Source organism: Delphinapterus leucas, chromosome 1 (genome assembly GCF_059928025.1).
Source record: "Delphinapterus leucas isolate spDelLeu-1000000601 "Yukka" chromosome 1, BTC_Dleu_Yukka2, whole genome shotgun sequence".
NCBI lineage: Eukaryota > Metazoa > Chordata > Mammalia > Artiodactyla > Monodontidae > Delphinapterus > Delphinapterus leucas.
Genome location: NC_143129.1, coordinates 68,072,883 through 68,085,938, shown reverse-complemented (window position 1 = coordinate 68,085,938; position 13,056 = coordinate 68,072,883). Strand labels below are relative to the sequence as shown.

At 35.9% G+C, this 13,056-nt stretch overlaps 1 protein-coding gene across 8 annotated transcripts in view; it reads left to right on the top strand.

Annotated features, from left to right (window-relative positions):
- POU2F1 (POU class 2 homeobox 1) overlaps positions 1-13,056 on the top strand; it is a 186,589-nt gene that overhangs the window by 118,351 nt on the left and 55,182 nt on the right. For 7 of the 8 annotated variants that reach the window (XM_089911659.1, XM_089911650.1, XM_089911627.1 and 4 more), the window contains 3 exons: positions 7,493-7,593; positions 9,855-9,908; positions 11,804-11,923. In XM_089911659.1, coding sequence (XP_089767785.1) covers positions 7,493-7,593; positions 9,855-9,908; positions 11,804-11,923 — 275 coding nt within the window. The remainder of the gene's footprint in view (positions 1-7,492; positions 7,594-9,854; positions 9,909-11,803; positions 11,924-13,056) is intronic. The other variant, XM_089911642.1, reaches the window with a different exon arrangement.

The window sequence follows — 13,056 nt, the reverse complement described above, 5'->3', positions numbered from 1 at the left end:
TTTTGATGGTCCCTTTCAGTTTTGCCTTTTCTAAAATGTTGTATAAATGAAATCATACAGATGTACCCTTTGAGTCTGATTTCTTTCCCTTAGCATGGTATGTTTGTGTGTTTTGTAGCTTAGTTTTATCTCTTTCCTCCTTCCTACAAAATGTTGAAGAAGTATCAAATGTGTTGCAGTAGTAAATAGAAGTTATAGATTATTCCTTTTGTGTTTTGAGAGGTGGGAAACATAAAGAAAGGTAGCATATGATCTGAGCACTGAAAGGAGTTGAAAAGCCTGAAACCTCTGCAAATCTGGGAAGTAAGAACTATTTGTCAAGAGAGGAAACCTTTGCATATTTCATCCTTGACTGCTGACTACCAAGAAAGAAACAGAACTTCCTGGGAGATGAGGACTTGCCAATTCTTAAACTCCATGTAAATTTCACCTATCTCTCAGCTGGGCCTTCACTGTAACTGGTGTCCTTGGATTCACTTCTAATGATTCTCTGTCACATTCCTCATTACATATTCCCAAATCTTTTCTCTTGTCCAGAACTTCCCTATCTTATTTCTGTTTTGCTGTTTTTGTTTTCTGAAAATGACTACCTTTTGATTACTTAGAAAGTTTAGCTATCTGATTTAGCCCCACCACCTTCCTCCTCATCACTTTACATTTTTTCTGTTTTCACCACCTCCTCCTTTTCTTTTGCGTCTAAGAAAGAAATATCAGGAATTCCCTGGCTTTACAGTGGTTAGGACCCCACGCTTCCACTGCCGGGGGCCCGGGTTCAATCCCTGGTTGAGGAACTAAGATCCCACAAGCCACGTGGTGTGGCCAAAAAAAAAAAAAACGAAAGAAAGAAATATCCATCTTCTTCTTCTCCATTATTATAATCCTCTACATTTCCCTCTTAATTCGGTCTCTTCTCATATCCTTCAGGTTCCTGCCCCTTTTTGTTCTTAACATCTTCAGTGTATCTCTTCCTATAGAATCTTTCCTCTCAATCTTTCAATAGACTCAGGTTTCATCTGTCTATAAACCTTTCCTTCCACCCTGTCTACCCCTTTGAACTACCATCCTCTCTCGCTCCCACCACTGCTAGACTTACTGGAATAAATGAGCCCAACTTAGCACCTTGACTTCATTACCATCTGCTTTTTTCTTTGCTTCTTGCTATCTGGATGTGACCCCAAAACTTTTTGCAACTCTTTGGTCATTGTTGATGTTTTTCTTTTACTGTTTTAATATAAAAGCAGTAATTGTAAAAACCTGTATGTAAACATGGACATATGGTTTAAGCACTTATGTGTCTACCACTCTGGCCACAAAACAGTTACCATGTCCCAGAAGGCCACTGTAGGTCCACTCTGATCATATGCTTCTACCACAGAGGTTACCATCATCCTGAATTTAGTGTTAATGATCACATTGCTTTTCTTTCCATTTTTTTCATCTATGTATTTATTATCCTCAAATAATATATTACTTAGATTTACCTGTTTCCATTTTGTAAGTTGAATCATACTATATATATTCTATGACTGGTTTCTTTTGTTCAACATGATGTTTTGGGGATTCATCCAAGTTGGTACGTATATCTAGAATTCATTTTCACTGGATATATAATCCCATTATATGAATGTATCACAGTTTTTCTATCCATTCTATTACTGATGGACATTTTCATTGTTTTTAGACTTTTGCTGTTATAAACATTACTGCTATAAATAATTTTGTACTTATCTCTTGATGCATATGTGTGAAAAAGTCTCTAGAGTATTTACTTAATAGTGTAGTTGCCGAACTTTTTCCAGCGTTATTCAGTACTGCCAGCCACAACCAGTTTTCCAAAGCGTTAGTACTGATTTATACTGGTACCAACAACAGACGAGAATTTCACAGTCTCGCCAAAACTTGCTATTAACCAACTTTGTAGTTTTAGCCAATCTAGTGGGTGTAAAATGCTATCTCATTGGGATTTTATTGTATTTCCCTAGTTTCCAAGGATGTTGAATAGCCTTTCTTGCGTTTGTGGGCCATTTATGTTTCTTCTTTCGTGAAATTCTTATTCATTTCTTTTTCCTGTTTTATTTTTCTATTGGGTTTCTTTTTAATTGATTCATAGGAGTTCTTTGTTCTGATACTAAACCTTTGTTGTTTGTATGTATTGCAAATATTTTCTCTTTTTCATTAATTTTACATAGTCCTTTAATGAACAAAGCTTGTAAGTAGTTAAATTTATGTCTTTTCAAGTTTGCGGTCATGTAAAGAAATCCTCCCCTTTAACAAGGTTATAATGACAGTCTCTTACATTGTCTTCTAAAAATGTAATAGTTTTGCACTTCACACTTAGGTTTTAATCCTCCTGAAATGTCCTTTTTCTTTTAATTTTTATTTATTTATTTATTTTTGGTATGGTATGCATTGATCTATAATAATTTCATTTTTTCCCCAAACTGATACCTAGTTATCCATTTATTGAAAACTGCATCCTTTCCTCACTGAGTTGCAGTACCACCTCTGTCACGTTTCAAGTGTCCAAAGATATGTGCTTTGTTTCCAGACTCTCTTTTCTGATCTGTTTGTTTATCCCTGCACTGATATCACACTCTTCTAATTATTATAGCCTTGTGATGCGTCTTGTTATCTTGATAGTGCAAGTCCCTCTACTTTTTGTTTTATAGAACATGTTGGCTCTTTGCCTTTCTATTTAAATTTTAGATTCAGCCTGTCAATTATACACACGTCGCCCCGAGAAAGAGAATGAAAGAAAAGAAGAAAGAAAATAACTTGTTGAGATTTTGATATGAAATTGCTTTGAATCCATAGATGAATCTGGGAAGAACTGATTTCTTTACAATGTTGTCTTTCAATAAGTGAGCCTTTATTTATCTCTTCTTTATTATTTTAAAATAAAGTTTTATAATTTTCTGCTTATAGGACTTGCTGTAGTTTGAGAGATTTATTCCCAGGACTTTATATTTTCTAAGTGCTATAAATAAAATTGTTTAAATTTTTTTCATTTGGTGTATAACAAAGGCAATTTTTTTTTTTTTTTTTTTTTTTTTTCGGTACATGGGTCTCTCACTGTTGTGGCCTCTCCCGTTGTGGAGCACAGGCTCCGGACACGCAGGCTCAGCGGCCATGGCTCACAGGACCAGCCGCTCCGCGGCATGTGGGATCTTCCCTGACCGGGGCACGAACCCGTGTCCCCTGCATCGGCAGGCAGACTCTCAACCACTGCGCCACCAGGGAAGCCCACAAAGGCAATTTTTAAATAGATTTTGTGTGTTGCAACCTTATTAAACTGTCTTATTCTGATAATAAATTGTTATATTCCTTAGGATATTCTATATTCATAATCAGATTATCTAAGAAGAAAGTTTTATTTCTTTTTCCCAACTTACCTGTTTTCTTGCCTTATTTTGCTGGCTAAGCCTTCCAATAGCTAACACCCTTATCTTGTTCTTAATCTTAAAGGGAGTGCGTTTAATGTTCTCTTTGTCAAGTTAGAGAAGCCTCTTTCTGTTCCTACACCTAGAATTTTTATCATAAGTGGATATTGAATTTTATGTAAGCATTTTTCTGCATCCTTTGAGATGATTGTATGATTTTCCCCCTTCAGTGAATGTAGGTAATCATATTATGTGAATTTCTTTTAACCCCAAACCAATCTTGCATTCTTGGAATAAATGCATCTTAGTCACAATATTTTCTCTTACTAGATTATTTTTGTTATTATTATTTAGGATATTTCCATATATTTAATGAGTACAGCTGGCTTGTTTTTCGCTTTTTCTTTTTTCTTTTTCATACTTATCTTTGTCAGGTTTTGGTATCAAGGTTATGCTGGCCTCATAAATTGTTTGGAAGTGTTTCCTTTTTTTTAACCCCATTCTGGAAAAGGTATATAGGATTGGAATTATTTTTTCCTTGGATTTTTGGAAGCAAGCAGAGTAAAATTGTCTGGGCTTTTCATTTTCTTTTTGGGGTGATTTTTATCTACTAATTCAGTTTCTTCAAATGCTGTGGGACTCTTTGGCTTTTTTTTTTTTTTTCCTTCTTGAGTCAATCTTGATAAGTTATAGTTTCTAGAGAGTTATCTGTTTCTAAGTTTTAATTTTATTGGTTCACAATATCTTTTTTGGTTTCTGTGACATTTTTTGATTGTGCCCTTTCTGTTATCCTTAAATTATTTGCTCCTTCTCTTTTATTTTATTTTAACTTACCAGATGTTTGTAAGTTATATGATTCTTTTGAAAGAACCGAAGTGATGTTTCTGTTATGTGTTTTTCCCCCTATTTCATTAATTTTTAGTCTTACCTTTATTAATGCCTTTCTTCTGTTCTCTTTAGATTAATTTCTTTCTTTTTTCTCAGTACTTAATCCTTATCTTTTACCATTTGATCATAGTACTAAACTACCCTGTCCTTGCAACTCTGTCTTCTCTGGCTCCTGAGGCACACTGGTCTTGAGGGGGTTGTTTCCTACTTTTCTAACTGCTTCCTCTGACTCTTTGTCTTTACATCACCAATGTAGGTGCCCTCTTATCTTCAACCTTCTTTTCTCTATATGTGGTCTCCAGTCTACCATGATTCGAACTTAGGATTTTTCAACTTTATGATGGTGCAAAAACCATATGCACTCAGTAGAAACCATACTTCGAATCTTGAATTTTGATCTTTTCCTGGGCTAGATGCTGGGCGGCAGCAGCAGCCACAGCTCCCAGTCAGCCACATGATCAGGAGGGGAAACAGCCAATATACTTACAACCATGCTGCACCTATGCAGCCATTCGTTTTTCACTTTCAGTACATTATTCAGTAAGTTACATGAGATAGTCAACATTAAGTGTTCTGAGCACATTTAAGGTGGGTCAGGCTAACCTATGATGTTCTGTAGATTAGGTGTGTTAAATGCATTTTTGACTCATGATATTTTCAATTTAGGAAGGGTTTATCAGAATGTAACCCCATCGTTAGTTAAGGAAGATCTATACATATATCCATTCTTAATTAATAGACATTTTTACTTTCCTAATATCAACTACCACTTATCTGTGAGTGAATTTAGGTACAATCAGGGACCCATTCCTTGTCTTACCTCTTCCACTAACTAGCTATGACATCTTGAGCAATTGATTTAATATCCCTTAATCTCTGTTTCTTCACCAAGGAGGTGTTGTATACAAGATCTGTGAAGTTTACCTCAGTAATACTGTTCTAGAGACAACCTTATAAACTCTTCAGCTCTGGCCTCTGTCATTTCTAAATTCCTCTGGAGCACCTTTCTTAGATGTTTTATTAGGGTTTCTCAAACTCTATACTATATCTTATGTTAAACTTCTTATGTAATTCACCCTCTCCCCCAACCTTTTAATTTCCCTGGTTGCTCCTTTGGATGTTGCTGTTTTCTCAGGCTCGCATTTGGTTTTGGCTCCCAGCATCCCTGTCTCTCCATACTGTCTTCATACTCAAGTCTGATTAGGGTGCATGTGTGTGTGTATCTGTTCCCCTCTCCTTTCTTTAGCCCAGATTATGTCGTTATGTTCTACAAGAATGATTTTTATGTAATGTCTACTTTCTTCTACCTCTCACCTCCCAGTGGAGCCTCAGCACCTTAGTTTTTTTAAAAATACCTGCCTTAGACCTCTGCTTATCTCAGTTGTTGTCTAAGTACTTTTTTCACCAAACCATGCTTTGGATACCATACCTTTATGCCACCCCTCCCCAACCCCAAGAGGCTGAGCCAGGGCACTTAAATAGTGTTACCTGTAGGACACTGGAGTAGGCTATGTAGCAGGGATACCAGAAATGAGACAGTCTTGCATTATATAGTTCTTTGTGATTTACAAGAAGCTTGTTATCATTTTTATGAGAACTTGAAAATGGAACCAGTGTGTGGAATTTTTATGGTCTCCATGAGAGTGAAATATTTGGTTCTGGAAGACATCTTCATTTGGTGATATGTTAATCTCTAAGTGCTTGTCTCTGTTTTTCAAAATCTTCTTTTAGCGTTGTTGATTTATTTAATATATCTTGAGCATGTTTCTCTAATGATGCACAATCTTAAAATCCTGATGTTTAAGTAATGATTTCTTGCATCAAGATAGAGACAGCAGCTAATGACAAAATGTGCAACTTTAGAATAGTGAAACTTCTCTATGTGGCTTATCGAAGTGACCCTAGTTACCTTAAATTTTATTTCATACTAGTTTCTCACTACTTGACACAAGCATGTACTCTTTTAATTCCATTAGTTGTATGTGTCTAAGTAGTTCTGTATTTCCTATCTATGAGAAATTTTAGGAAAAACCATAAGAGAACAATCACTATGGGATTTTTCAAGGAGGTGAAATATATGTACACTTTTTTAATAATTATCTCAAAGAAACCTTAAATAGCTCTGTGAGTCATGTGATCTACCTAATTATTCTATTAAAGTGATACATTTGCTAGCAGTTAGCTAGGATATATAATGGCAGCAGTTAGCACCCTTTTAGAAATACTGCCTGAGGTTTCTAACTTGTACTCTTTTAACTGGTCTGCTCTATGTGTACACACAGGGGTGAGGATGAGAAGATGAGGTGTTCCAGTGGTAGGAAATGGAAGCTCAGTACCATGTTCACATGACTCAATGATTCTTGCAGGTTTCCATAGTCTGTTATATTTTATTCAGTACAAAGTATTCTGGTTATTTCTAAGTAAGAGCTGGATATAGTAATTTTAAAACAATGTATTATATCACTTAGAAAATATTTCTGGGTATTAGGGTGGTATGTCTTTCCATAGATTAGTCCTATTCTAACATTAGATTGCAGCATGTGTGGTTAAAGGCACTGGCATAACATTTAGAAAATTATAATGATAGCAGAGCCCTTGCTAATTAGATGCACGCCACAATCTATACTTTGGGATTGAAGAAATTAGTAAAACCATTTTGTTTATCTTGTAAATGATTGCTTTTACTGTCAGATTGTCATTTATTAAGGCATTTTAAGTTAAGAGTAAATTCATCTCGGTCTTGGCAAAGTCACCTGTGAATTTCTTCTGTCCAAGCCAAGTACTGAGAAGGGAGAGACTAGAAGAGAGCCTTGGTACCCCCCTTAGAACTCTGTCTCTACCAGTCTTCACGACAGTATAATAATGATAATCTCTTCTTCAAGCCACCTTAGGTTTCATGCTTGTTCTGACCCCACTTGCTCTCCAGTCACTGCTTTCCCTTCTGAACTAACACAATCTTATGATTGTAATTCATTATTTATAATTTTGTTTCTGTTTCTTAAGCTTTATCTGTGTTCATGTACTTGTCCTACAGTACTACCTTTAGAAGAAAAATCATTTTACTGTATTTCCTTGTTCTTTTGAATCTCTTTTCCTCCTTGGAGGTACTTAGAAAAATGCTTATACAAAATAGGTGCTTGATAAATGCACCTCTTTAAGAAAAGTCTGGTGCTTATTTCAGTTTTTGTATTTTTAATAGTTATATTATTTTGCTTGCTTTCTAGGCACACAAACCAATGGTCTGGACTTTCAGAAGCAGCCTGTGCCTGTTGGAGGAGCAATCTCAACAGCCCAGGCCCAGGCTTTCCTTGGACATCTCCATCAGGTAGAATGTTCTGCTCAACCATATGTGAGAGTAAAAAGCGGAGGCATGGAATGCTAGGGCCTGGGGAAGCGATTTCAGAATGTGGGACTGTTTAAGTTGATTAAAGCCTGGTGCTATCAGCATCTAATCATGTCATTCTGAATGGTTAGTATGGAATCCTATAGATTAGTTGACTATATAGCTATTGACCCCACAGCTGTGTGAACAAAAGAGTTCCTTGTTACAAACAGAATATATTTATGACAACTGGGTTACTGTTTTTGTGAGTGTGGTCTGTGGTGGCTGACTGAAGGTAGTAAATGACAAAGTCATCCAAAATGATGTAGCTCCCATTGCCTGAGACCTGCTATGTAAGGCCCTGAGCTCACAGCTCATAGCCCTTCTTTAAAACAGTTTCAAACCATTTTGATTTGGGCTACTCAGAGCCTTTGCTTGACTGTGAACCCCCTGGTTTGGGGTTCAACTTTATTACCCTTATGTTACATGAATTTCTCCCAAGTCTAAAACAGGCTGTGGATTCTGTTCATCCACATTTTAGCTTTAAGGTATAGGGAAAGAGAATATAAAAACAAACATTGACTCCCCAAGAGTTTTGGGATGTGGGAACTGGTTGAAAATGGAAAGTAAATAAAACAATGAAAACATTTGGGAGATAGATTATCAGAGTGTCTCAACCCCTTGATTTATATTAACATAAATCAAGATTTATTTATGATAAATTTATTTATGACTTATTAGAGCAATACTTTGTGTAACTTGGTGATCTTTACCTCAGATAAACCCTAGAACCAATTTAGTGTTCAAATTGTGTTGGTCAGCAGTGTTGGTGGTAGTGACTTTAGTGATGATAGTGCCTGATGGTATTAGTGGTAGAGGTTCAATGAAAAGCACATATGGACATAAAATAGTAGATATTCAATAACCATTTGTTGAACAAATTAATGAATGAATGGTAAAATATATGGGAATACAGAGGAAGAAATGATTAACTCATCCTGTGTAGTCTAAGACATTATCGTAGAGAGGATGATTTTTGAGCCAAGTTTTAAAGGTTGTTGGGAGCTAGCTAAATGGAGTTGTAAAGGGATGCTCTCACTTTTTATTTTCAACTTTCTATTTTGAAAACTTTCAAATCTATCGAAAAGTTATAACCGTAGAACAATTTTCAACCAAAAGCTCTTCATCTGGCATCACTAATTGTTACTTTATTACCATATATTCTTAATCTGTGTGTGTTTGTACACATACATTTTGTGTGTTTATATATATGTCAACTTGTCCCATTATTGTGATACTGAATTTGATCATTTGATTAAGGTAGAGTCTCAGATTTGTCTACTGTAAAGGTAACTTTCTTCCTCATAATTAGTAAATAATGAGGAGATACTTTAAGACTTGTAAATATCTTGTTCCTCAACAGACTTTTACCCAGAAACATCATGATTTAAATAAAATTACAAAGAAACTTTATCTCCTTTAAATCTTTGTACCTGAAACTCTTTCCCCTGGCTCTTTGACTGACTTCTTAGCCTTTGATCTTAAACATACTATCTTTTCATATAGTTCTCCCTTGGTTACACTATGTCTAAAGTGTGTTCTCCAGAAACCTCTGGATTTTGTTCTGTTTTAGGTGCTTTTTTCTCTTTTTTCTCTCTTTTTTGTTTTTTATTTGGGGGGAGGGTTCTTATTTCAACTCACAGGACTTTCAGTTTAAATAAAGGACACCGCACTCAGTTAATTTTAGTTAGCTCTGAACTCTATACTGATCTCCATACCAACACTTATATTTAAGTTCAGGAAATCTTGATGCTGTGTGATAAATCCAAAATGGAATTCTTATCTTCATGTTAATGACACTACCATTTTCTGAGTCTTCCAAATTTGAACCTGGAATAATACATGACTTTTTTTTTCTTCATCTATATCCAGTCAGTTGCCACGATCCTATGTAGCACCTTGAAATACTGTTCATGTTTCCTACTTCTAATTCCCACTGCTGCCATTCTAGGGTTGGTTTCCATTTATTCTATCCTAGTTTATATAACAATCCAGTTATTTTGTACAATGTTGCTCAATTTGGATTTGTCTGATGTTTCATCACAGTTAGATCAGGTTATATACTTTGGGAAGGAATACACTGTAAATAACGCTTGGTTCTAACTCAGTAAAACGTACAATTGTAGAGGCTTGTTGATGACCACCTCTAATGATGGATGTCAACAGTATTAGACTAGAACTTCCCCGATTTCTTTACTTAATAGGTCCAGCTCGCTGGAACAAGTTTACAGGCTGCTGCTCAGTCTTTAAATGTACAGGTAAGCTGGGAAATGGGATTATGGATCAATTTTTCTATTCATTTTTACCATATTTTTCTAATTTTCTGTAATGAGTATACAATAATTTTATAATGAAAATACATAGAATTATTACTTTTTTTCTTACTGAATCTCATAAAGATTTAAATAATGATAATAGTTGCCATTAATGAAAATCCATTTTATATTATTCCACTGTGAATGTCCAAAGGTGAACAAGAAAAGTCTACTTTTAAAGTTTTATATGTAAGTTCGGTAAAAATGTTTCTCAGTTGTACAGCCATAACACATGCCTAAACACAAAGCAAAAGAATACCTTAAATGTCCTTTTGTTTCCAAATGTATTTTTATTTATCATTTTTCATATCTTAGGAAAACACTATAGTATAGGAAAGAGCACTGGAATGAAAGACAGAGGTCCTAGGTTTGAATTCTCATTCTGCCACTAACTAGCTGTTTGAACTTTGGCAAGTCACTTAACCTCCTGGGGCGCATTTTTTTCTTATACAGTTGGCACTCCCTATCCCCAGGTTCCACATCTGCTGGTACAGAGGGCTGGCTGACTGTGAGGGACTTTAGCATCCACAGATTTTGGTGTCCATGGGGGGTCCTGGGACTAATCCTCTGTGGATGCCAAGGGGCAACTGCATGTATTTAAGTGGGGAAATTTAGAAGATCGCCAGAGGTCCTCTCTGCTCTAAAATGTTGTGAGTTTGAGGATTGCAATTAAACATATTTATAAACATTAATGGGCTTCATACAGTCAAAATTTTGAAGACAACACTTAAATCTGGGTGCTTTGTTTCTATGAACCATATGGTAAAACGTGCAAAGTTCAAGTATTATGCATGACTCCATAATATTTCAATCAACCTGCTGCTTCCTTTCATTATAGTGCTTAGGTAACTAACAGTCAAGAGGAAAAAACAGTATTCTGGAAGGTTGATTTCAGTGTTGCTAATGACTAAAGACCTTGGGTTGAGCATTCCATGAAACCGAGTAGAGTATGGACCTAGTAACACATGGAGACAAGAAGAGAAAAGAAAAGGAGATAATGTGACCTTCCTTTCTGAGAGAGAGGAGGCGGAAAATTGCCTTGGTTTCCATGGTAAACTTTCATCCCTTAGAGAGATGTTGGCAAACAGGCTGAATCTCCAGTGCGGAATGTTTACAGTCTTGCACTGTAATTATCTCTCAATGACTGGCAGAATTAATCAGAGCCTTTATGTTAATTAGCCTTGCTGCAGTCCCCAAAACAGGTGGTGGGAAATATGCAAATCTATGCAGAATTTTCATGCTCTGCATAACCAGTTTTAATTACCATAAAATTTTCTCTCAGTGCCCCTTTCCAGGAGTATGTTCTCTTTCCCTCTTGACTGCAGCATTTTCTCTCTTAAGTTTGTGTGTTACTTGATGGGGGATGCTAAATTTATAGTTCTTCAAAATATTAGACGAAAAGTTCTGTGGGTCAAGTAATCAATTTATAAGATGGTATATAAGGAAGTTTTAGACTGACCACCAAAGACATGTCAAAATGTTGGAATGGAGGGTCTGTCTAATGTAAACATAGGTTGAAATTGTATTCTTCACTTACTCCTTACTTCCAGAGTTGAGGATTTGGGTTTGTGAAAAATTCTCTTGACTCATGGAGGACCAAATTATTTTTTCTTCTTAAAAATTATAATTGCAGCTTTGCTGATATTGGAACAAAAAGTCTGAAAACTTAATACGTAAAATTAGGAAAATACAAAGGTTTAGAAGAAAGGAAAAGAGTGAAATCAGAAAACTCATGATTAGATAAGTCTGTATTGTAAATAATTCTTAAAACATGGAATTGTGAGTACATTTTTTTAAAATCAACTATTTTAAATCTTTTATTCCCCCCCCCACCTTAGTCTAAATCTAATGAAGAATCGGGGGATTCACAGCAGCCAAGCCAGCCTTCCCAGCAGCCTTCAGTGCAGGCAGCCATTCCCCAGACCCAGCTCATGCTGGCTGGAGGACAGATAACTGGGGTAAGTTTTCACTGAGAAATTTGTAACAAACTTTCTCTGTGTCAGAACTGCCATTGGGGGACTTCCCTGACAGTCCAGTGGTTGAGACTTTGCCTTCCAGTGCAGGGGGTGTGGATTTGATCCCTGGTCAGGGAGCTAAGGTCCCACATGCCTCACTGCCAAAAAACCAAAACATAAAACAGAAGCAACATTGTAACAAATTCAATAAAGACTTTAAAAAAATGGTCCACATCCAAAAAAATCTTTCAAAAAAAAAAAAAAACTGCCATTGGTCAATATCTGATTAGAACTGTTGGCTGTAGCAGACCGTAGTAACACGGCTATGCCTGGCACTGTTATGTCTTTAAAGGAACTTCCTGCACCGTAAGCAGCTCTGAGAAAGGAACTATCTTTGTCGCGAGTGTTCAGGGTATTTTTTCTTACTATTGCAGATATGCTCCGGGTAAACTAAGGACTTTTTAAAATTCACGTTTCAACCGTTGCTTCATCATGCAGTGGCGTCACGATCCCATGGTTGAGACAGTTACAGTGATGAAATTGTAGTTGTCAGTTTGGAGTTATAACATCACTGCAGAGTAATGGATTAGTACCTACAAAAGAAAAACATTTTAAGTTACCATATAGCGTTCTAAAATGAAACTTCTGATCTCATATCCTGGCTCTGTAGTTTACTGTATTGGCTAATTACTTCATCTCTCTGTGCCTCAGTTTTCCTTCAGTTAAATGAAGATGTTAATAATACTTATCTAACAGTATTGTTTTAAAGATTAAGAGTAATAACATACATAAAACTCATAGAACAGTGCTTGGCATGTAGTAGCATTCAATAAATGTCATCTGTTTTTATCGATAGTAAATTGGCCTGTGCAAATATATTAAGCTTTTAACTTTTGAGCTGTCTTCGCTCTGAGACATCATTAAAAATATTTTTCCAATGTTGACAATTTGTCTATTAAGTTATCTTTTTGGGGGGGTCGAGAGGAGTGGTAAGTTATTTGTTATTCGATTCACATCATGTCAACCCACAAAATTTTTTATTTCCTTCATTTCAGTTAAGTTTGTTTTGGCAGTGGTGGAAGGCTCTTTTAAGAACTGTTGCAAACTTGTTTATGAAATCCCATCAGTAGAGATTA